The 24,912-nt window shown below is 39.3% G+C and overlaps 1 protein-coding gene across 9 annotated transcripts; it reads right to left on the reverse strand.

Moving 5' to 3' along the window:
• Nucleotides 1-1,640: 1,640 nt before the first annotated feature.
• Nucleotides 1,641-23,368, reverse strand: MPP3 (MAGUK p55 scaffold protein 3). Of its 9 annotated transcripts, none has more exons than XM_083809298.1 (19): nt 23,211-23,368; nt 20,598-20,708; nt 19,491-19,609; nt 18,825-18,902; nt 17,713-17,793; nt 16,856-16,993; nt 15,794-15,875; nt 14,219-14,304; nt 12,623-12,697; nt 11,366-11,562; nt 10,500-10,564; nt 9,271-9,291; nt 8,266-8,307; nt 7,786-7,950; nt 7,051-7,131; nt 5,760-5,853; nt 4,854-4,962; nt 3,896-4,018; nt 1,641-3,273 (listed from the first exon to the last, which is right to left on the reverse strand). In XM_083809298.1, the coding sequence occupies exons 2-19, from the start codon at nt 20,620-20,622 to the stop codon at nt 3,094-3,096; spliced, it is 1,761 nt and encodes a 586-aa protein (XP_083665424.1). In that variant the 5' UTR covers nt 20,623-20,708; nt 23,211-23,368; the 3' UTR covers nt 1,641-3,093. The 9 variants fall into 9 exon arrangements, with proteins under 9 accessions (XP_083665424.1, XP_083665421.1, XP_083665423.1 ...); XM_083809295.1 differs by having other exon boundaries at nt 1,641-3,276; XM_083809297.1 differs by lacking the exon at nt 23,211-23,368 and adding an exon at nt 22,639-23,167 and having other exon boundaries at nt 1,641-3,276.
• Nucleotides 23,369-24,912: the final 1,544 nt, after the last annotated feature.

Below are 24,912 nucleotides of genomic sequence, written 5' to 3' on the forward strand. Positions count from 1 at the left end.
AACAGACTACAAAATGCCTATCTCCTCTCAAGTGAATTAGGTACACTGTTTTACATCTGGTTTCACTTTATAAAAACAATGCATGTATCGTAAGCTGAGTTCGAGGTATCAGGGTTCTGGACTGTGCACATCTCATAGTCATGTGAAATGTATATATTTTAAATTATTTTAATCCTATTAGAAATTTGGCTGGAGATATGGATTATTTAAAACCAGCTGAGTATGTTTGAGCTCCTCACTGACTGAAATGTGCCCTGGATGTACACTACGCAACTAATTTTAGAAAGGGAAACAGTTTTAAATACAGCCAGTATGGATGGAAAGCTGCCTGAAAACTTCAGGCACTGTAGCTGTTAGCCAAGGCTCGTTCTTCAGTAACTACAAATCCTAACAGGAAATATGAAAGGCTACATTAATTTTAGGTGTGAGCAAGTAGGGAGAGGGAAAAATAGTTCAGTTTGCTTAAGTGCTTTGACTTAGGGTTTTTGGCACCACTTAAAAAACAGGACTTTGAATTACATTTTACATTCTGACTTTCTTTATAATCTCTTCTTTTTTTTTCCTCTCACTAATGGCAGGAACACATACCGGGCCTGGAAGGGACTCAGTTTTGTCTGAATTGGAATCTTGTCCTGGTAACAGCAATCTGCTGCATGTGCCCTTTTCCTAGGATTTTTAGAATAAATAAGAGCATCAAATGTGTTCTTTTTTCCTGCGAGAGAAGCTCATCTTAGCTACCCGCAAGCTTTAGCATATACTTACATATTCTCTCACCATCATTTACTCTGAATCTAAAAAAGCCTTCCTTACATCAAAAAAATGAAGTATTTCTGACACTAAATCAAGTTAGTACCTCTATGACTATACATCAATATGGGGTATCTGCGCAGATTTCAAAAAGATTATTCAACTCATACTGAATATTTTAGTTTATATTTAATAGCAGTAGTATATCTTAACATCTTAAATTTTCAGTTAATGTAACTTCAACTGTACTTAGGTATTTGCATTCTTTGCGTATCTCACTATTAGACTATGTTAGATCATAAACTAAATTATTTACCACTAGTCCTTTGGAATATGCTAAGATGTTAGATAGTAACATTGCTTTTAAGTGAATTCTGACCCTTTGTCTTACCTCTTTTTCTTTAAATTGTTCTCTAAACAAACTGATGTTTTGCAGACTGTAAAGAAAAGAAAAAACAACCAAGTGTAAGCTGCAATATAAATCTATGGTGAGATCAATCTGCCTATTTGATACTTTCATAAGTCTACTTAGTTTGAGATGCTGTTACTTAAATAGTTTTTAAATATTACACTCAGTTTTTCACATCTGTCACTAAATTTGCCAGTGCGCCTCTAATACATCACATTATCTTTGGCGGCTGTGCTGGGCCAAGATGGTAGCAACTTACTGGCAGAGCTGACGGGCCACCAGTGTCTGAAGGAATCCTTGTGCATTTGGCGAGAGGCCATAGGTCTGGCAGCATATCTACTCTGACAAGCCAGAACAGATCTACCAGACTGTGAAAAGCACTATCCTTGCAGGATGATACAGAGAAGATGCAGGGCACACAGGTTTGGAGATGGATGCACAACTTTTCTGGGCTGGAGTTAATGTAGATTCAGTGACACTGGTATGTAAGAAATGTGTTTTTAATAAGCAATGTTGTTAATTTTGCTGAATGCACTGGAACAAGAATAACATCATACTGTTAAGATTAAAAGAATAAGAGTGGTGCACCAGAAGGTGGTGTTAAAGGGCACAGTACACAGGAAAGATCAGAACTCAACAGGCAATAGAAAACAGGAACAAGTTTCAGCTAACACACACCTGCACAATACCCACAAATTCATCAAATAATTAAAAGGTATAGACACTTCCAGAATAATCTTGCTGCATTTTCTTAGTCTTGCCCACCTAAAAAAAACTATACAGGTTTCATATTCCTATCTCCTAAAACACCTGCAAAGCCCTCTAACAGTTAAGATTTCATCTTAGGATTTGATGTTGACAACCACACGCTCTGGAAGCCTTTACCTGATTTCAAACAAATGTATTCATAAGTGCTGGAAGAATAATTATTCAGTGCTGTAGCTCACCTGCTTGGTACTTCGGCCTCCTCCTTTGAGCAACCTTTTTAGAGCTGCTATGTTGCTGTCCATGTGGTACCCAAGTAGGTGGCATTTGCAAAGATACCTTGTAGAAAAGAAGCTTCTTAAAGTCCTATTTTACATCGTTACGCAATTTTAATGTAGACTAAAGAAATGTCTCTGGTTTATGAGATCGAATAGTCACGCAGGTATATTTACAGGTTGCTTAACATTTGTCCTGTGTCATTAGGAAGAGACTGGGAAAAATGGGCATAAGCCATGGACGAGCATACTAAGTACTAACTCTGCAAGACAGCCAGGAGCACTGGGAAGTGTAGGCTGGGCTTAAAAACAAACAAACAAACAAAACAACCCACAACAACAAAACCACCCCATTTCTCAGCTGCTATCACATATACAATTTACATAGGTGATCTAGGTTTTTTGCCTGATTGGAAAGGATTTGCAACCAGTGAGCTTAAGTGCAAGGAAGCCAGCTGAACTTTTAAGTAACTGACAGGGTATAAGCACTCTCCAAAGAATATTCCTCCCACCTACCTGAAGTAGCTTGTTCTGTGGGCAGATTTGTTCCTGGAAAAAGTACCTTGTTCAGATGTACCTTGCCACACAAAGCATCACCAAAGACTGAAACTTCCAGCTGGTTAATGTCCTGGCATTGCTTAAATGCTCTGGAAGCATGGGACCCTCTGTGAATTTTTACCTTACAAAATGCAGTATTTACAGTCTAAAAGTTACTTCAGTCCATTTTACTCATCTGTTTAGGCTGAGTACGCACTTTTAAATGACAGCTGCTACTCAGGATTCCAATTCAAGAAGGCAGTGTCAGCTTCTGACTTTCATTTTTTTCCACAGTCTTTATGTATTACTTTCTAGATAGAATGGCCATTTTGAACCAAATCTGACATATTTTCCTTCTCTAATCCATATATTTACAAGATACTTTTTATACAATTTTTCCTTTAAACAGATGATAGCAAGCTATGACCTAACCCAGTTGACTGGCACCCAAAAGGAATCCTTGTTTAGCTTCTCTAACACAGTTTTAAGCTGATTACATGCACTCTGGACATCTTCTTTCACCAGTATAGTGTCAATCAAATGGCCATAGCGCTCTTCAATGAATGCTGCTGAATTAATAATTTCCTGCTGTTCTTCATCCTGCTGATCAACACAAAAAGATAATACAAAATTTTCAGTAAGCTCCTTTAATTAATTATAAGCATTTTAAGTATACTAGCACACTAAATCATTACTTTGAAAGAAATCAAATGAACTGCTACCACTAGGAAAGGGTATGTAAAATCTTACAACGGAGATTATGGAGACATATGCCACAGCTGGAATTTGGCAGGCTGTTTCAAAACTTCAAGACGTGTTAGGGAGGGGGAAGAAACATGTTACAAGAGGGAAGTAAGACACTAACACAACATTTTACAAAATTAGAAGTGCTGCCTAACCTAACATCTGGAAATGGTACTCTTCTAAAGTTGAAAAGTAGTTTATCTGAATTCAGTAGCATCTTCCCAGGGTGCACCCTTCAGTGATATACACAGCTCCACATGTAAGATGTGCTCTTATTAATTTATGTGCTCTCATTACTTATGTAGTCAAGTTTTAGGGGAGTCCAAAACCTCATTTTAAAGTTCCGTCTGACAGGCTGGATGTCCATAGGACCCACTTCGTGCCTAACTATGATGCTCACTGTCATGGAAGAGGTGCTCTTCCATACAATAGCCCAAATACCTCTTTCATATTTGAAAGGTAAAGTTAGAATACTTACGAAGGGTGTTGAGATTTCTTCTGACACTGTAGATTTGAGGACATTTTTTTTCTTTTCTGGAACGAGAGGCTTAACGAAGATAACATAAGGCTTAAATTCAGCAGTCCTCAAGTGTTTCACTGCCTGTGAACAGATATTTTTTGTCAATCCATATTGTATTTATTGCTGCATAGAATGCAAATGATCTGCTCAAGCTGGGTTCAGCAATTTCACCTGTACACACTGTGACATTAAGTCCTGTGCAGTATACGTCTGACCACTATAACCTCTTGCTCTTCAAGAGAAAAATTAATGTCAGTGCCCTGTAAGGTATTAAAAGAATATGTATGCTTCCTGGAGCACAGTCTTACTGCACACACACCTTGCTTTGCTCTGCAATTCCCGAAACAAAGACTAGCCATAAACATTGAGAAAAGGACAAAAAATTGCTTTGACAGACAAGTTACTGTTTGCTTCTTGTAGAAGGCCAAACACTTATTTTAAACCTGGAATTTATCTGAGGTACTATTAGAAGTCTTTTCCTGACCTGTTGCAGGATCTGCGTCAAAATTTCAAAGACAGATTAGCATGCTATACCTTGGTATGTATACTGGTTACAACTCTAGCAGTCTTTCAGTAGTAATAAGAAGGAACAAGAAGAGAAAAAAAATCATCCATGCTGTAAACATGGACTGGGACTTCAGCAGGCTAGGACAGCAATGTGCACTTCTACAGCAAGATAAAACCCCATAGTGAGCTGTATCATCTAGACATCTAGTAACTGTACACAGTTCGTTGCTTTCTGATGAGCCCTATTCTGCTCAGCTAGCAGCCAGGCCACCTGTCAGAAACACACGCTCCAAGATCATCATCGCTCTCTGCAGAGCAAGTAGCCACAAACAGTGAACAACATTCGTTACTTAGGCTGGCAGCCTAGTAAGAAATATTTGCTTTCCTTAAAATAAGCCGCAGAACTTACTTCAGGTACCACATCCACCAAACAAACCTTCTTTTTGGCCATCACAGACCGGATTGCCTCAAGACTTGTGCCATACAGATTTTCTTTGTATTCTCCATGTTCCACAAATCTAAAAAGTTAATTTATTTTTTTTAAAATACAGTCCAGAAAGAATATTTAACTTTCATCATTTGATAGTTGTTTCCCAAAGTCACAGTAGTCAAATACAGAGGAGGAGGGAAGTCAGGAAAAAAAGCATTTCTTTTTCCAATTATTTTTTTCCTTCTGGTTGCTTAGTAGCAAGTGTCTTCTTCACATATCACTAATAGTGAATCAGCGCTACTGACAGCATGGGAAGAAGCTGCATTAATTCAGTTGTCTGATGTTCAAGCCAAACAGAAGAAAAGTTGTTTCTCAACATTAAATAGAGCAAGGCCAGCAAGAAAACGGACTTAGATTCTTCTGGGATACTAGCCAAAATCTGCATTTCTAGGAAACATAATTCATCTTCCAGAAAGTCCTTTACATGCACAGATTTAGTCTACAACTCACTTTAAAGTGGAATTACAGATAAAATTCCTCAATGTTATCCTTCACATTAAACAGAGGATAAAGTAGGACCAACTAATTATCTGTTACTTTCACTAGATTCAGTTCTGACCAATCATACTACTTATGATACGCAGGCTTAAATTCTAACTTTTGGTCTTCCTACCACTCCTATGTTGCTTCTAAATCGTCTCTTATTAGATTTCTGGGTTCACACTAACAGTCCAAACCGAGTAAAAACCTTTACTGGAAAGTGGAACCCTTCTCAAACAGCTTCTCCAATTTTACACCTGATTTTGGTATTCGTATTACATGAAATGTAATTGAACATGTTTTTAAAATATTGCTAATTATGTCAGTATTTTAAAATTAACTCACTTGTTTTGCTGCACATCTGTCTCAAATGATTGCTTAGAGACAAAATTGTATTCTACCCCCTCCTTCTCATGACTTTTCTTTGACCTGGTTGTATCTAGAAGAGAGAGGAAGCGAAACACAGGAGACAAGTCAGATTTTCCTACCCATTTACATTCCTTGAATTTATATTAAGACCAAAACTGTAATATTACTAGTTTGTAGACCAAGAATGATACATTCAGTAGAAAATCATTATAGGTGGACCACTTTTGCTTTACCTTTATTATTTCATCTCTACCTTTCCCTGACGTTCTTTCAATTGAACTGTTTCCTTTAAGCCTTCCTGCTACAGCTCAGTTGATTCCCTGCTAATGCAGGAGAAGAGCAGCTTGATCTGTCAGCAGCAGGCTCAGAATGCTTCTTTTACTGTCAGCACCATTCCCACACTCCCGTGAAACTTACACAATTATGTACATCCCTTGCTTTCAACATTGTTTCATTTAATATTTGATATTAATGTAGGAGAAGCTCTGGTGGTCATTCTAGAAATCTATACCTGGCATGGAAGTAATGTCTGGTCTTTTCTGTATGCACGTTTAGATTCAAGTAAAAATTACTCATGCAAGTTCTACTGCTAGCTGATTGAACACCTGCCTAACAGTCCTTTATCAACAATGCCCTCAATGTCATTTTTTTTTGATTTCAAAAGCGTCTTGTTCCTCTATCACTGCAACTGGCTTGTATGAACAGACTAGATACAGTAATAAACAATTCAAAATCTTGTAGAAGTTTTGACTTTTTTTTCCTGTGCACATATTAATTGCTCTGTTTTATTCTCTTTAAATGTAGTTTATTATATTTTGAAGAAAAATCATCCTCTTTTAAACAAATATACTGAATACTGCATCGTTTTGGCTGAATCTTAAGATATTAGCTTTTCCACGTAAGTTCCTTTTTTGCAGCTTAAAATCTTATTTTTAGTTTCTGTATTCAATTTCTCTTTTTTTTTTTTTTTCAAATGTGCCTTGAGAAAAATGCAATCTATTCATTTGGAAAAATACAGTTAAGAAAACAACTGAGTTGACAAAATTCCAGACTGCATATGCATCGAGTTATATAGTCATCTACTCAGCTATTAAAGGCAAGCATGGTTTATTACAATGAGGAAATAATTTCAACTACTTATGAAATATGCATATAATCAACAACTGAAATACAAATTACCATTCATCAATGCAACGAGCACTACACTATTAAAACAGAATTTATGGGATAAAGTGGCAACACACAAACGTCAGTAAATTTTACTCACGTGGAACTGCAACACCATACTCCTGTGGGTTCTCTGACACAACCTTCTGCTTGAGCTCGTTTAATTTGGCCCCCAAGCAACCTAATAAAATAGAAATGACTTACAGATTTTTGTGGGGAATGAAGTACTGTAAAAAGAATAAATTCTGTTTTACACAAACAATCTAATACAGGAGTGTTCTTGAAGAAACTTGTCCATGAGAGACATCATGACCTGCCACATTTTACTTTGAAGAATATTATCAGGAACAAATTGAATCCTTGACAGCTTTTGGACAAACATTTGTCAGGCGGTAAATCAGAAAATCTGTAGTACTAGCAGTCAGTGTTATGTGATACGCTTGATTTTCTTCAGGAAACTGGCTAAGCAAAAAGCAGTTAAGCACACTGAATTACAATTACATGCAAAATTTTGATAGGTAATTCTCTCTAACATCCACCTTTTCATCATTGTTCTGACACCGCAAGTTTGCATGTTTGAGTGAGAAGCAGACCCCAACACTGAAAGTGAATCAGAAAAATTACAGTCTTGTGTCATTATTTCTTGAAGGATTTGGTGAGGTTTTTTTCGTTTGTTTTGTGTTTTAAAGGATTGTCACCTAAGAGGCAATAACAAATACTGACCCAAAAATAGATATCTTAAAAAAAAATTATAAAAAATTAAAATCTCTTGGAGTAGGCGTAAAAATGGGAAGAAGGAGGTATATTAAAAATTTGAACCAATTCTGTATCTTACCAATCAAAACAACCAGCCTCCGTTGATCGCCAGGCTGCTGCTGATATTTTGTGACTTCTTCGTACGTTAGGAACTCTGCTGCATCTGCCTGATCTGCTTGCTTTGTGTCATTCAGGTTGTTCTCCTTCTCTTTACGACTTAATCTAAAGCTCCTGCGTAAGCCAGCTGGAGAGGAAAAAACATAAGAAACACTAAAGCCATGTCTTCATTTATCTAAACTTCCTAGCTTGTTCAGTTAGTAGCTACTGTCTTTGAATATGAGTTAGTCTCACAGGTTTTTTTTTTAAGATCAAATCACTGCACCTATGCTAATCTCATCCATGACAAATCTGTGTATCAGGTAGAAAACCAAGCACCTTCACACAAAAACAATCTAGTTTATGAAATGTTTATGTATGTAGAATTAACTAATTTTTCTTTTTAATTGTTTGGGTTTTTTTTTTTTTTACACAGAAGAGGAAGGGGATTTTGGTTTCTCACCTATGTAATGTCCATTGAAATATCCTTCACAGTCACAGTCCTCTGCAACAAAAGAAGGTGGGGAGGGCACAGGGAAGAGGAGGGAGAAAGAAGAGGAAGGAGATATCTTAAACAGTGCATTCTGTATGCATCTGGCTGGTCGGTGAGGAAAGGAAAAAATTTATATCCGGCATTATATGCATACACTGTTTTCTAACACAAATATGAATGACACCCCCCCACCCACACAAAAAAAAAGTATTTGCTTTACCTAGTATTTTCTATTAAAAACAACAACAACCACCTCTATGTCAATATTGCACAATACTATTGTATGTCTCGGTATTTATGGTCTGCAGAATTTATACCCTTCAGCTTTTATTACGTTTGATCAGTGCTGCTGTTAAAAAGTGTATTTTTCAGGCTAAGTAGAACAAGAAGATTCCACAAACACAGCTCTATTTTAATGAACGAATTTATAAATGGACACGATTACATTGCTTCTTCTGACTTTTTCAAAGATATTTGGACTTGAAGAAGGGTAATCAGAGATGACCAAAATAACTTCTCTAAATGTCTTCATTTTGATTAAATTATCACTGCTGAGTTATTCTTTACTAAAATGGCAAAGATACCATGCTTTTTATCATACACGTGCCAACACAAAAAATAATTATAATAATATGCATGTTTAGGTTAAAAAAAAATATAATAATAATGCCTCCCAACCCTACTACCTCCAAGGCCCCTAAATTATGAAAAATGAAAGCATGATACTTAGCTGCAAAACACTATACTGAAATCCTAAGATCAATACTGAGTGCTCATAATTCCCAAATGAGGACAACCAGCTTTGGATTACCTAAAGAAATCCAAATTAAATTATTTTAAGTAACACGTAAGCAAGAAACCGCTGTACAAACAAGCTATATCTACTACTCCCTTTGCTTGGGGGTTTACCAAACATTTTAGAAAATGAATTGCTTGTTTACATTCAGAGAGAAAATGAGTTAGGAGAGTACCCACCTTTATCAGAAGACTGATCATCTGCAGTTAGCATGAAAGATAGAGTTGATATGATTAAAAGGCTGACATATAATTGTGTAGAATTAGAGGGCATGGTAAGGAAGGTTTTTCTGGTCTGATTTATCAGGTTTTTATATCTCAAAAAAAAAAAAAAACACCATGCAGTAATATATCCTTACCAAGTGATCAAAGACCCTTATGCTAAAATTTAGCAGTAAAAAAAATAATTTAGTATTAAAACCATTTACCTGCTTAATTGTCTCAAAAATGTCTGCCTAAGTAACCGTCCTCATTACATGCCTCCTAACATTGAATGTAATGGAAACTAATACTGAAAAGCTTCAATCGAATGAATAATGCTATGTTATCATTAGGCTGAGCATCTTCACTCAGCATCCTAGCATAAGAATATTTCTTCATGAGATATATCAGCATCATGGGTCAGAAGCTGCCTTCTGTCATTGACGAGGGACACTTTCCAGATTCCTAATCTACGTGAGGGTGGCACTCCTAGCACGAAGTTGGGTTTCACACAATCACATGGCTCTCCCAGGTATCAGTAATAGCTGGGCTGAAGTACCTTAAGAGCAACAGTAACATTGTATTCTGGGATAATACAGAATGCTTCCTGCCTTTCATCACTATCAATTTCATCACAAGTGGCAGGTTTTGTGTGAATAATTCACTGACAGAGGCTTCAGAGCTGTAAACAAGAATCCTTTTAAAGCCTAAGACCATCTCTGTGACGCTAAGAAATGGACCAGTAAAGCTGAACTCTTCCTGTAGCCTGAAACGCAGATGGTATTGACAGCTCAAATGGTTTTTATCCTCCTTAAAGCCCCAGTTTATTTCCATACGAGCTCAGTCATTTCACATACTAACGTATGAATTTTAAGTGTGCACTGGGTTATTTTTGCAGCTTTCAAGTTTCAAACTGTGGAAAGATGTGAACACTAACAAATTTTACAGCACTTAAAAAAAACGTTTACAGACTCATGTTCTAGAGCAGAAAGAGACAGTTGGCCATGACCATTTTTTAAAACACCAGGCACCACCAGCACTGAATAAAGCTCAAATCTAAATCCTCCCATGTGGCAGCTTATATTCATGCAAATCAATCAGTGACAGATTACACAAAACATATTCAAAAACATCATTACTGAAATCAGAAAAAGTTACTGCCAAGTCAGCATCAACTAAGACATCACTAAGGAACAGAACAGACTTACATAATGGCTTCTTCACAATTTTGGGATTCTGCTGAGTGCCTATAGCTCTTCTGTAAGTCAGTCGTCTAAATAGAAAATAATTACAATTTAGCCATTTAAGTTCAGAATTATAAAGAGCTTATATGTTATACATACAGCACTGAAAATAAAGAACAAAATGGCACTTCTCCTTGGAAAAAAAATGTCTCTGATTCAACATGTACAGTCCAGAGAAGATACAACCAGCAATTTGGAGTAAATCATATAATAAGACCAGAGGCCAAAATCAGATTCCTTCTTAAATCTGTAAATCCCCTACTACTGTAAATATAAGACATTGGGTATGTTATTTCTTTAGAAGCTACATGTATCCTGCTGTGAAAACAGAGAAAGCTTCTAGCTGCAGATATCTGAGTCTAAGCTAAAGACACTCTTAGGAGTCAGATGAAATACCAGATACAATCTTTTTTTTTTATAAAAACAAGCAAACAAAAACAATTTAATGCATAAATTCAGAATTGTTAGTTTTCCTCATACTATGGAAGTACAAGTTTGCAAAATACAGTGTCTCTATTAGGCAAGAGGCTCAAGAGACTGATATTCCACGTTTCATTTCTAACGTGTTTGTTTAGCAAGTGCTTCTGTCCTCATGCTACAAAGCATAAGCCAGTTACAAACTATCTAAAAAAAAACGCTAGGAAGTTTATTATATAATTGGAGAAGATGGAGCCTTCTAGCACTTTCCTCTAAGCATCTGCTATTCACCCTAGAATGATCCTGCCCTTCATTTCCTGTGAACAAAAGCAACATAAAAATGTGTGACACCATATGGTTAGTTAAAGAAAAATAAGGCAAAAAAAAAAAGCTTGTAATGTTCACTGACAAACCTTTCTTGGAACTGCTTTGAGGGGATCAAGCCTGCTCTGAGGTTGGTGTCTCCAACACGCTTTGCTTGCCACCACGTAGGATCATCTTGGCTTACAACTTCTAGGATGTGTCGTCTCTTAAACGGCAGACCAGCCTCTTGGCAGGGAATGGCTCTGTCTTCTTTGGGATTATAGCAGAAAAGGGCCCTCATAAACACCTTCAAAAGAAAGTAACATATCCTTTCTTCTTGTCCTATTTGGAATTTCAAACTACTGTTAGAAGGCACTCTCCTAGCACATCCTCAACTAGAAAACTATACGCTCTCAATCTCTCCTTTATGCCTTGTGCTACTCAAAAATACTGAATCCTAGCAACCTGCACCTGTATTTTGACTTACTCGCCTATGCAAAAAAATAAACTAACTTTCAAGCATCTACCCAGTCATTATGTATTGGCACCGTGGAACATGAGACTCAAGAGTCAAAGTCCCAAGTAAGCACATTTCACAGTCTACACAAGTACAAACGCAACAAACAGGAAAAAATTAAGGGGAGAGAGAAAACAGTAAAGAGGGATTCAAGGCAAAGTAGCCTTATTATAAAGGCTGTCTTTAGAACGTTCTTCCCTTAATGCATCAAAATCTACTATTCATCTTTTGATTTGCATCTTGCCACTACTTAACACATCAAAGCAGAACCACTTTTAAAAGTAATTTGAGACACTTCAAGGAAAAAATCATCAACTGAGAGCAGGGAAGGAGCAACAGAGGTTGAAAGAGGAATCCTGGAAGGGACGAGTTGAACAGTACGTCGTTGCTGATCAAGGAGGCCAAATGAAGCACTCAGAGAGGTGTGCTGAAGTTTGCAATGGCCTAACGTGGTCAGATGATGAATGCAGCTCTGCTCATGGGTAGATCTGTTTTAACTCAAGTGAGTGGCAAAATGCCCAGAGATAACAGACAGATAAGAGCGGACGTGGTAAGAGGAGACTGGCATGAACAGTGGCTTTAATTACGTGAACCAAACCAAGGGGGTAGATTTCAGAAATGCTATGAATGAGCATGTGCCAAGATAAAGACAGAAGTCATCTAAGTAATTATACTGAACAAGTTGGCACTATCTTTTACGTCAAGAAAGTGCCCTACTATCTTTTTAGTTAGATTATGGGTCTAATTCTGTGCTGCCCCTCTCTGAATCAGCAGGAATCTTAGAAAATACTAGCATCCCTGTAAATGCAAGTATGAAAACTGTGCTTCAGTATTTCATCAAGTTGCGTACCTTGCTGTCTTTTAGACGATCTTCTTCTTTGACGGCTGGAATTATTTTTAATGTTATTGATCCCTGAGACTGAGCCTGAGAAAATGAGAAACATTTATTTTTATTTTTAATTTTGAAAGCACAATAAGGACACAATGCAAACCATTCAATTTCCAATTTAGGAGTAAGTGCCTTTCTATTCTTCTCAGAACTTTAACAGGCAAAGCTAACCCACTATTTAACTTCATTACAGAGACTATCATGATGTTCCAGGAATCTTCCAAAACAGCGTCTTCCCTATTGGAGACACACACCAACAGTAACTCCTTAGCTAGAACGTAGTAAAACGTGCATTAAAATTCCCTTATTTCCTTTCAGCAACCAAATTAATTTCTGGATTACAGTTCATACGTCATGAAAAACTTCTGTGGCTTTAAGTTTGATACTAACTTAAGCTTCTGCAGCCTAAACATTTTTGACGTGCTCCATTTAAAAATATTGTTGTTTTCCCAGATAGCAGCTCTTCTTGCTAACTGGTTAGGGTGCAAATATAGACATCTACATTCATTCTAAGCATTTCTGCTAACAAATTTCACTTATTTGCTACAGTAAATTTAAAAGTGCTTCTAGGTGCTTGGAAATTTACAATAGGTTTATCTAATCTATTTTTAGATGCATTCCTTTGTATGAGATGAACTGTGTCCCAGAGAAGCCTGTTGTTCTGTACAGATTAAAAAGCTACAATCAGCTTGGATAAACATTTGTGGTTCTTCCTCAGAAATAAACCATGAAAAGGAAACAATTACATTGCAGGCATTTAAAACATGACAGATGAATACCATCCCAGGGTCCCCACAAATAAACTTTATACATTATGGCACAGGATGGGTTTGATTTCCCTCCCCTAATTTAAAAGGGGTCATTCTCCATATTCAGTATAATTTGGATCAAAATTAAAATCAGGTGATGGAACCGATGACAGATACTTGTGTCTCTTAGGGCTGCTTTTCTTCTTACTGCGTCACTAACCCCACTCGACAGCAAGACAAGGGGGAACCAAGCCACAAGAGGGGAGTCAGAGACGAGTAAGAGCTATGACACTTTCTGCAACACAACAGGCTGACCACAGATGTGGAGGTTTAGAAAGAGCTATCAGTATTTGTGGGTTAGAGAAGCTTGAAGCACAAATTTGGCAATGCCTCAAGAAATCTGGTAATATGGAACAGACTGGCAGCTGTAACGGACACACAGCTGACTTCCTTCTGGTTCCCAACATACCATATTATGAATAAACTGCTTCTGTATTAGGAACACACTTTTAATTTGCAATTTGCTTGTCATAAACAAAGCATGAAGGGGACTTTCTTGACAAAGCAACATGTAACTTTATATTTGTATCTTACTTGGTACCGATTCAGTTCCATGGAAGTTTCTGAAGTCAAAAGAAGAGGACTAAATAATCCACGGTGAGAAGAACAACTCTTATTGCAAAGACAAGCAGGGATTCCATCTTTTAGCTCTATACATACATCTTAAACTCATGGTTATATCTCATCATCTATTGTATTTACTAGATCACCCAATAGAAAAGATCTTGAAACAAAAATCAGTGCAGACCAAAATCTGACTTATTTCTTCTGGTCGTTTGTGAAGCACAGCAATACCATTGACTTCTCTCAGTTCATCTCCAACATGGACAAGACCTGAAAAGACAAATAAATTAAAGTAAGTCTACAGACTGGAAAGCACCACTCCTCTGATGTCTGACCTATGTTAATAGCACATAACTCCCTTTCTTCCCCCCCCCCCCAGCTTAGTAGATTTCCTACTACAGCCAAGCACTTCTGTTGGCAATGTGCTCTTCATCCACATGGCATTTTTTTTGACACACCACAGTCACATATGAGACCAATGTGGAGTCAGAGCACATGTGGCGAGACACTTCGGAAAAATCACTGTCTTTATATTTGGATCAGCACTAAGAACGCAAAACAGGAATAGTTTCCTAAGAATGATCACATCCTGTAAGGTTAGGAGACAAGCTGCCGACTACAAAGGCAGGAATAACATGGCTGTCAACTGACAAATCAACACCACCTGGTCCCTGAAAGACTGTTGGACTTTAAAAAAAAAAAAAACAAAAAACAAAAAACAAACACACAAGCCATGAAAAGGCCCATATGAGTTTTAGGTTTGTTTACCCAGGAAAGTAAGAAATATTGCATTTGTATACAGTATAACTACTACTTTGAGACTTAAGACTTTGTCAGAAAAGCAAACAGAAAACAACTCATGACACATTGAAAACACCAAGCATACCAAGATGTAAGATTAAAAGTAAAAAAAATATCTCTCTTTTCTTCCCTTTCTTCTAAGGCTTAAACCTACCTCTCCCATCTCTGTTGGCATTTTTCCTAGTGGCTCTTTTAGACAAAAATGTATCTAATTAAAATAATAGATTACTGATGAAATACGGAAATGCTAAGCACACACTCTAGTTATTTCACATTACATTTATCAGATTATGCTAATATGAGAAATGGTAACAGTCACGAAAAACGCTGTAATTAGCTAATATTTTTTCATCACAGTAATTCATTAATTTAGGGATTGCATTACCTGTATATTAAAGAAGTGCATGAGGCTTGGATTCTATAAATCACATATAAGGCCAATTCAGTTTAATTTAATAAAGTCTGGATGAGCACCTTCTAGAAAACAAAAGGTCAAACTTTGCATGAATTAACCCTGTAGAATCTGAAAGCATGCTGAAGCCTATGCAGGGAAGCCTCTCCTGCCATTAGACACCTGAAATTCAGTTGTCAAGTGAGCTTACCACGTAGGCTCCCCTTACAGTCAATGAGAAAGAAAGGCAATTCCAGCAGTGGAAACCCATTCCAAGGCTTGTTGGGATGATTCATTCTCCAGCAACGTCCATCTCTCTCCACTGACTACACAGAGAGCCCACATAGTAAGTTCAGACTTGACATCTAACAGTTGCCTACGGAGAGTTAGGCAAGTTGTATCTTTTTAACAAAATAGTCTACATATATTTAAATAAACACCATCAGATTTAGCTAGAAGTTACTGCTCTAGGTATGTGTATATAGTGCATGTGTGTGTGCATAATTCTAGCAATTTTTAAACAGTTTACAAATGCTATTTTAAATCCCCCTTTCTTCAGAAATTTACCACTGCGATCAGCTGCACCACCTCTCATGATCCTTGCTACAATCACAGCCCCTGTATGCTCATCTCTTCTGATGGTAGCTCCCTGAAATAAAACATAACCCCCCCAAAAAAAGAAACCATCATAAGAAATTTCCTTAGGATACACTAAGCAACAAAATAACGTGTAAGCTAGTACGTCTTCTAAATTGGAATTCATTTCCATTATAGATTTTGTCTTCCTCCTTGACAATTTTCACCACTATTCAATTTTTGCTAGAGCCCATCTCAAATGATTGCAGGAAGATGTGTGCACCCTCTTTTTCTGACCACTATGCCCAGTGTTTACCACACACCTACACATTATAGTCATGATCAGTCACTCAAGTGTGCAAAGCAACACCTTGCAGTGAGCTTTCTCTATGTGTCTTCTGAATCTTTATACAATAGAGTCATCCCTTTTAAGAATAAAAGCAAGGAAAGCCAAGTATTAGGGGTTTTTTCGTTTGTTTGTTTTTCCGAGCTCTGCTGGCAATATAAAACTTTAATCAGGAATCTAGTCCCTGCTGTCTTCTACTACCTACTGTCATGTACAGTTTCAAAAAGCACTTTAGCAGATCTCTTCCCCAGTGCAATTATTTTTTCTTAGGAAATCAATTCTTCCACTTCCATTTGTATAAATTAATATTATATCAATATTCTGTTTACATACAGCTATCAAACATACTCCTACCATACATCACTGACATTCATGTAAATGAAGGTATTCGTTTTACGTTAGATACAAAAATAAAATAATTAATATGTATAACAAGCATAATTACTTCAACATATACTGCTTCCTCAGAGGTCATATTCCCTGCAAAGTCAAGGTATTCCCTGCAAAGTTAAGGTATGAACACTTATCTATAAAGTAGCTCATACAAAATTGTGAAGGTGTGTTTACCAAAGTTTTCTTCTCGTGCTATTTTACTAGCTTCAGAACACTAATTTTTTTCAGACTCTTTCACCTACCTCCTCTGTACTTACAATAACTCTTTTGCACTACAGAATTTTATGACTAGACATGGATTATCTTAAACGTACCAAGGGTTCTTTATTTTTCACTAGCCGAACAATTTTCACTGATTCTTCATCAAAATCATCGTCAAAGTTATCGGGAAGAGGTGGAAGGACTGGGTCAAAGTTCTTTTGTGCTACAGTGTCATGTACTACAAGCATTGCCTGTTTAAAGAAAGTAAGAAACAGTAATGTAATGGAATATCACAGCTTTCCAGTTCCCATGTTTCAGACATTATGGCAAACTGAAAAACAAAAAAAATATACAAAAAAACCCACACCCCAAAAAGCTATCTTTGGGAAAATCCTACACAGAAGTCCTGTAGCATAAATAAGTGATTTCTTATTGGTCTTCTGGCTACAATACTGAAAAGGCCTGTATTTAGTGTTAAACTGCTCTTTTTACATTAATAAAAAGAAATAAGAAGCTGTCAAAGCACTAATATACATGATGGAAGAATACAGAGTGTCTCCTTTCCCTTCTCCTGGACTTTCAAAGGAACTCACTCACAGACCAACCCACGCTTTTCAATCCTATCTGTCAGTTACTCTTTTCATTTAGTCTACACACCTTTGCACTTGTCTCATTGTGTCTATACACTTCAGAAGAAGAGGAAAGTCAGAGACTCTCTTACAGTGATTATCTTATCCACCGTGTAAATTACATATGTCGATATATAAAGTAAGTCCAGGCATTAATACTGTCTTCTCAATCCCCTTCACATTCTAAAGCCTGTTGTAGGAAATCACAGTGGAACAGAACTACAGTTTGTAGGAGGCTTTTGATTTCTCTTACAAACTCTCCAATACAACTTTTCCTGTACAGAATACTGTTGGGAGTTATGCAAAGGAATTCGACTACGGTCTCCAGTGTATTTTTTTACCCTGAGATGTGGTGTTGACAACAGCTGAAGAAGCTCTTTTTCTTCGTTATTCACTGGTGCAGTCTGCAATTCTTCTATTACCTTTAAAATAAAAATGAGCAACTTGAAAATAAAAGGTGTCCGTAATTCTAGGCACTCGATGCAGAATTCACAAATGGTATGTGAAACAACACTCTCCTGTTTACGCTGTGATAAAGCAGTTTAACACTGTTTCTATAACCAGGCAGCATTATCTACATGCATCACACAACAGAAGTTTCCCTGTACTCCTACAAAGCCTGGATACCAAAATGCACCCTAGAGTCCCAGTCCTTACAAACAAACAAAAAAGAGAGAAACAACGGAAGCATTTTTGCACTAGGCTGCTTAGGTAGGAGGATAGAGAAGGGGCAGGGAGGAGGAAGGTAAAAGCAGGGGAAGCAGGAGAGATTTCCTTTCCCTGTGAAGAATTCTAGATAGGGAAGTCATGTAGTCCTGTGTAAAACTTCTCTCTTCTGATATTTAGATGATTATTTTGTACAGTTTTGACAGGCAGCAGTGTCAAAACCTCTGGGGGGAGTGGTGGTATGCTGCAGGGTCAGATGGGGCAGTGGTGTCTCCTGGCTTTGTAAAGGGTGGTATTTGCCCTTTGCTATACTGTGGAAGGAAATAGGCACAAACTACTTCTAAAAAAGCTGTCTGAAGGTAGCATGATTTTCATTTTTTTCAGGCACGTGGCACACTACAAACAAATCTAAGATACAGGGTTGCTCTGTGAACAGCAATGCAACCTGGACTGTAAAGGATTTATGTTCTTATAACTGAACTCCGAAGTGGGATGCTCTACCATCAAAAAGAACTGAATGCTTCTTCCTGCCACTCCCTTAGGAAGACCATTAATAACAACCCTCTGCTCTACCTGTCTACATCTGTCTTCACTGGACATATAATGACCTGATATTTTTGAAGTTTTTTTTTTCTCTGATCAATTATTAGTAAAACTTTCTAATAGACTTCCAAGAGAATCTGGGAAGAGAATTACATACGCATAGGGCACAATTGCTTTCATTTGTTAGAAGAGTAGGCTTAAAGAAGAAGGGGGGAAAAAAAGGAAGACAAGAATTTTTACTCACATCTTCAACTAATCCCGCTGCACTATGTAAAACAGGAGTTGGACTCTGCCTTTCATAATGACGGAGTTTTTCATGAATCTAAAAAAGATTACTCGAGTATATTACCACAGAGAGATACAAAACTTCCTAAATATACATGGAAGATTTTATGTATAACTTTTCTGAGACAAGCATCAGAAAAATATTCTCTCTTGAGGTCATTTTTTTGTCTAGGAGTTTTTGAGTTTTCTTTTTGCTAATCTTAAGTTTCACAGACAACCAAAAGATCTGTTAGGACTTCAGCAGCATAAGAGAAAAATGAAGGCATTTCACACTGCTTTTTAGCTATTGCCAAAACGCACGTGCAGTACCCAATCACATCAAGTAACCTATAAAGTGTTCTCAATCTAACCATCAACTAAACCCTAAGAATGGCACTACCAATCTGATTCCAATTACACAATTCAACATGACCACCCAATACCAGACAGAAATGGTTTTGTTTGAACAAAGTTTCTCCATTTTCATTGAATGTTCTTCATGTTTGTGCTCAAATAAATACGTGCTTTGGTCAGAACAGAGTTCTATGCCATAACAAGTTAGCTTTGCCAAAGCAAATGGTTGATAAATCAAGGGAACAGAGAATAAATAAACCTGTAAGGAAAATGTAAATTGGTAAATTTTTACCTTCATCAGGTAGCTGAGACTCTTTTCACTGAAGACGTCCTTAAGGAATCCCATTTCCTCTTTATGATTTGAATCAGGTCTTAGCTGAGATGTCAAAAGAGCCAAAGTTTCATGTAAACCTAAGTTTAAATTCAAGACAGAACAGAACTTTTATAGATGGCATGTCTCACAGGACCTTCTATTACAGACTTAAATGTCAACTACATTTACTTGGGTACCATCTTGGTTATTATTAAGTTTGCACATAGATTTGTGCTTATCCTCCGCTCGTTTTTAATGCTTCCTTCTTAAGCAGTAAATACAGCTTGAGATACAACATATATTAAGGCAAAAAATACTACTACAATATACTATTTAAAGCTATTACTCTTGAAGTTTTCCCCTTTAAGTAATTTCCCTTTGTTCCTGTAACAGCTGGCCCTCTAACAAACTCTGAGTTATTACAGCATCGCAGCAGACTCGCAAGGTGACTGAGCCACCTCCTTTGTTGCACAGCCACCAGCTCTGCTTCCCAAGGAACTTTTTTTTTTTTTTACAAGCGTTACCCTGCCATTTCTACCTCTGAGGCACCTTTTAGGAAGTCAGGTCTGACCAGAGGAGAAAAGGCCTGGTGCTGCGCTGAAAGCAAAGCTTGTGGCTAGTTTTCTAAGTGCTTAAACCATCAATATCCCAATTTTGCAGTGTACAGAGGCAGACAAACATTAGTTTTTTCCTGGTGGACCATGGCTGATTTTAAAAAAATATAATAACAGGTGGCACAGCAAGCAGCAGAAATGTAAGGGGTGATATTTAACAAGCATGCATAGGAGCCTGTGTTATACTGAGAGGTCCAAGTTTGTCCATAGGAGCCTGGTTACTAGCATACACTCATTCAGGGGCTCAAGAATTCTTATGAAACCAGGTATTTCCTGAAATCTTAATAACTTTATTCAATTCCGCCTTTTATACTCGACTGTCTTTGTATATTCTTTCATGTAACTCCCATGAAATCTAGTTGAACCGTCTTAATGCTATTTTATTTAACAGCAACATGAATTCATTTCCTGCGTGAAAAACATACACCAAGTTTTCAGTCACCAGTCTGTTGAAGGCATGCAGATTAGTTACCTGAGTCTTCTGAAAGCACTGGCATGGCTTTGTTCTTAGTCTTAGACACAAACGTTCAACTTAAATCAACACGATTGTTTCTTCTTTCTGGACTGCAATTCAGAGGCAGTCCTGAAATGAGCAAAGATAAAATCTGAGCTCAAGCACGTGAGAAAAATGAAAATCATGTAAAATTAGTAAATTCCTAGTACAACTTTTAAGCATTTGGTTTAACCTGAATCAGGCAGAGTCCTTTGGTTATTCTTCTACATATGCAATAACATGCAAGAATGTAAGATACTGTGTTATATAATAACTTTACAATATCTTGGATAGAGTTGATGCTGAAGAGAACAGATGCTTCCCTATTCTATTCTCAAGTTTTAGAAGGCCTAAGTAATTCTCTGAAAAAGAAAAGAAAAAGCACAGTACAGAATGAATGTCTAAAAGCACTGATCAGCACCATATGCCCAGGAATAGACAGAGCATGCAGGAAGATGCCATCATGAGAAGATGTTCTGGCATTCCAATGCAGACCGTGCTATGATTAGATGCAACTCATTAAAGCCAGCGGGAGCGTCACTCCATCAGCCCTGGTCATGGGTACTAAGGATGCTGCAACAAATAAGGCTGACTCCTTTGCACAAAAAATTCCATTAGATGCTTTTATTGCGGATTTCTCTTGAGAGCAAATGACTCCAGAAATATTTCATTTCAAACTGCAAAATTGAATCTACACTTATAATCAATAGTCCAAGATAGAACATTTTGTGTCCTCCCTGGCATTTAAAATTTTGTTCGTGCTCATAAAATTAATCAAACTCATGCTTGCAGAAAAAGAAACAGCCGTAACAGCACATACACAAAAAGAAAGAGGGATACTTCACTCTTTACTGAATGCAATAAAGGACATATATTATGCTTTTATGTGTGTTCTCTAACTGGTGAGCTCACAGACAGATGAAATTTCATTCTGATTTATGGATCATACCCCAGTGTGTAACACAGGCTGAACATTCATTTAACTAACTTTCAAGACTATTTCTATTACATATTGCTTTGAAGAAATATGCAAATTCCATCCTCTACTTGCCACTTCATGCCAGAAGAAATGTATACACAATTCATTCAATCCCCCTGGTTCATTTACTACTCCATTTAATTTGACACATATTTGAAATATTCTCTGATTATCAAGAGAACTTTAATTGCCTACTCTGCCTTTGTGAGAATGTATGCTTCCTGCAGTCAAACTTACTTAGCACCAAAACTAACGTAAATCAAGTTATTTTCCAGACTCTTAGCCAAACAGCATCCTACCCAGCAATATGGAAAATACATGTTTTAAGATCTCAAAAACCTGACAGCAAACTCAAGAGCACTAGACTTAGATGAGTTAGGCACAGCAGTCAAAATGGTGGCTTCCCATAGAGGCCTTTCCCATGCTCTGTAAAATCCACGTTAGACTCAGTTGCTCGGACTGAACATTCAGAAGACTGAGAAGTATTTCACGTTCAATAATTCATTGCTGGCATCCTCCTGTCAATACTCAGTGCTGGCTTCAAGGTACTAAATTCAGCCACGGGCACGTGACATTTTGCAAGGGGGGCTCAAAATCATTTATCTACCCTTCCATCCGTATAGTATGAATCTGCTCACGTATCCTTTTCATCTAAAATTATCTACTCTACGCCACAATTCATTTCTTATGTGTGTCCTTGCCCAGCTGTTCCTCAGACAGAATGTTTGAGCCACCTCCCTTGCCCAGGAAGAGGCCCGTTGATATGTGGAAAGGGCTAAACACATGGATGCTGTACATGGGGTCAGCGATTAAACAAAGATGTAATATACTTCGTCATGCCCCCATTGCCTTAGAAAATAGACCTACTGCAGTTCACAGCCTACATAAATCATCTGTAACCCAAGTATATTGGTCAAAGCCTTCATAAAGCTTCCACAACCCCGATATATCACAGCGGTAAAAGAGCCCATTTCCGAAAGCAGTGACATTTTAACATCTTCCCAGAAATCACCCTAGTGATGATGAGGCCAGGAAAGGCACCTGCACACTGAGAAGCTCATAGGTGATGGCTACGACGTGGATTTTCTCTTCACCTTGCCTTTGTGCCCACCGAGTGTCAGGGGCTGACCGAACCAGCCTCTCAGCTGCCCCTTCGCCCACCTCAGCGCTAGCGGAGGGACTGCTCCGACGGCTGAGAGAAGCGGGGAGCCCTCTCAGGGGCTCTTCCACAGCGGCTCTGCGATAACCCCAGGGCAGGCAGGCGGCCCGGCTGCCCCGGCACCGCTCCCCGGGGCTCCCAGGCACGGAGCGAGGCTGCTCCCGCACCCCCACGGGGGGGGGTTGCGGCGGTGCGGCTCCGGAGCCGCCTCCTCGGCCACGAAGCCGAGCTCTGCGACGGGCTCTGGGACCCCGTCTCCGCCTCCCGCAGCGCTCCGGCGGACTCGCTGCGAGCCCTCTCCCCTCAGGCGGAGCTCGCCCGAGGAACCCCGGCGGCTCCGCGCAGCGGAGGCCGCGTCAGAGCCCGGCCCGGCCCCAAAATGGCGCCGCCCCGCTCCCCTCAGCAGGCACCGAGCGGCGCTCCGGGAGCGGTGCTGCCGCCGGGCGACCGTTACCTGCGGCTGCGGGCCCGAGCCCGGGCCCGGAGCGGTGCTGGCTGCCTGCCCGCCCCGGCGGAGCGGTTCCCCGGTGCCCGCCTCCCTGCAGCCCGCTGCGAGCCTCGCTCATGCGCCCCTAGAGCCGGTTACGCGCCGCCTCCCGCCCTCCTTCCCTCCCCCGAGCTGCCCGGGGCTGGGCGGGCGACGACGGCGGGGGCCGGGGTGGCTGTGAGGTGGCGGCGTTCCCTGGGGGGGTCTCCTCGGGATCTCCCGGTGAGGCATGGGCCGGAGGTGTTCCCCTGCCCGGTGCCCCACAGGCTCCAGAGCCGCCCTTTCCCAAAGCACCCTCAGGGAGCGATGGCACCGAGATGCCACCTCGTCCCCCGGTCAGCCCCTGCCACATGTGGTAGATGTGACAGCTGTGGCGTTGGGAGACTTGGAGGACCCGGTGGTGGCTTTCTGGATTGTCTCTTCACGGGGGGGATGTGGAATTGGAGCACACATGAAAATACTTCAGGATAAATCGTGGTTGGGGGATGTTATGCGGCCAGGCATCAAGGGAGCAGCCAGTTCTTTCAACAGAAACACAAGCCCTTCTGTTTTGAAAGGCCAGCATGTTAGTAATGTGTATTCAAGCCCCAGTACACATCCTTTGGAAAACAGAACAGAATAGTTCAATTGGAAGTGACCTACAATGATCATCAAGTCTAACTGCCTGAGCACCTCAGGGCTACCCAAAAGTTCAAGTATATGAATGAGGGCATTGTCCAAACATCTCTCAAATGCTGACAAGCATGGGGCATCAACCACCTCTCTAGACAGCCTATTCCAGTGTTTGACAACACTCATGATAAAGAAATGTTTCCTAATGTCCATCCTGAGCCTTCCCTGGTGCAGCTTTGTGCTGTCCACATGCGTACCACTGTTGGTTCGCAGGGAGCCCAAGTCGGCGTCTCCCTCTCTGTTTCCCCTCAGGAAGCTGCTGAGAGCAACGAGGTCACCTCTCAGCCTCCTTTCCCCCAGACTGTATTACTCTGCACGTCACCGCTAGTCTCGTATTTTGTCTACAAATTCCATCTGTCCTGGCACTAAGCAACAGGTCCGGGAAGACCCAGGCTTCTACTTTCTACCTGGCATTATGAAGAGCATCTATTAGATCTGAACGTCAGGATGGATCCCTGCGTATGGGGAACGCGTATGGTTGCACATGCATGTGCAGCCTGGGAAGGGGGAACAGAAGAGGGAAAGCAGAGGAAGATGCTGCCGTGATGGGCATACCCAGTATCGTGTGCTTGAAGAAAAGAGCATCAGGTTGGCCCACGACTGAAGATGGTATCCACAGGCAAGCAGTATGGGTTTTTCTGCTAATTAACCTCAAACACACCCTGAGGTACTCTTTGCACAGTAATCTTGCTGGTTTGGAACACAGCCTCACCACCGCATGTAGCAGTAACACTGCTACCTGTAGTGGTAAACAGAGATTCATAATGAGCTTATTACTGTTTGGACAGGCTAACAAGTGCCAGATTTGTACAGTGCAAGTAGACGGTTTGCTGAACGGCGCATTTCCCTGGCAAGTTGAAGATTTATCTTCAAGGGAATTGAAACCGTACTCTTCTAACCTGAGTGAACACTTGAAACACAGCACCCATTTCATCTTCAGAAGCCTGAAAGTATCCAGACCTGGCAGTGACTGAGGCAGGAATTTTTAAAGACCTAA

This window comes from Anser anser (assembly GCF_964211835.1).
Source record: "Anser anser genome assembly, chromosome: 23".
Taxonomy (NCBI): domain Eukaryota; kingdom Metazoa; phylum Chordata; class Aves; order Anseriformes; family Anatidae; genus Anser; species Anser anser.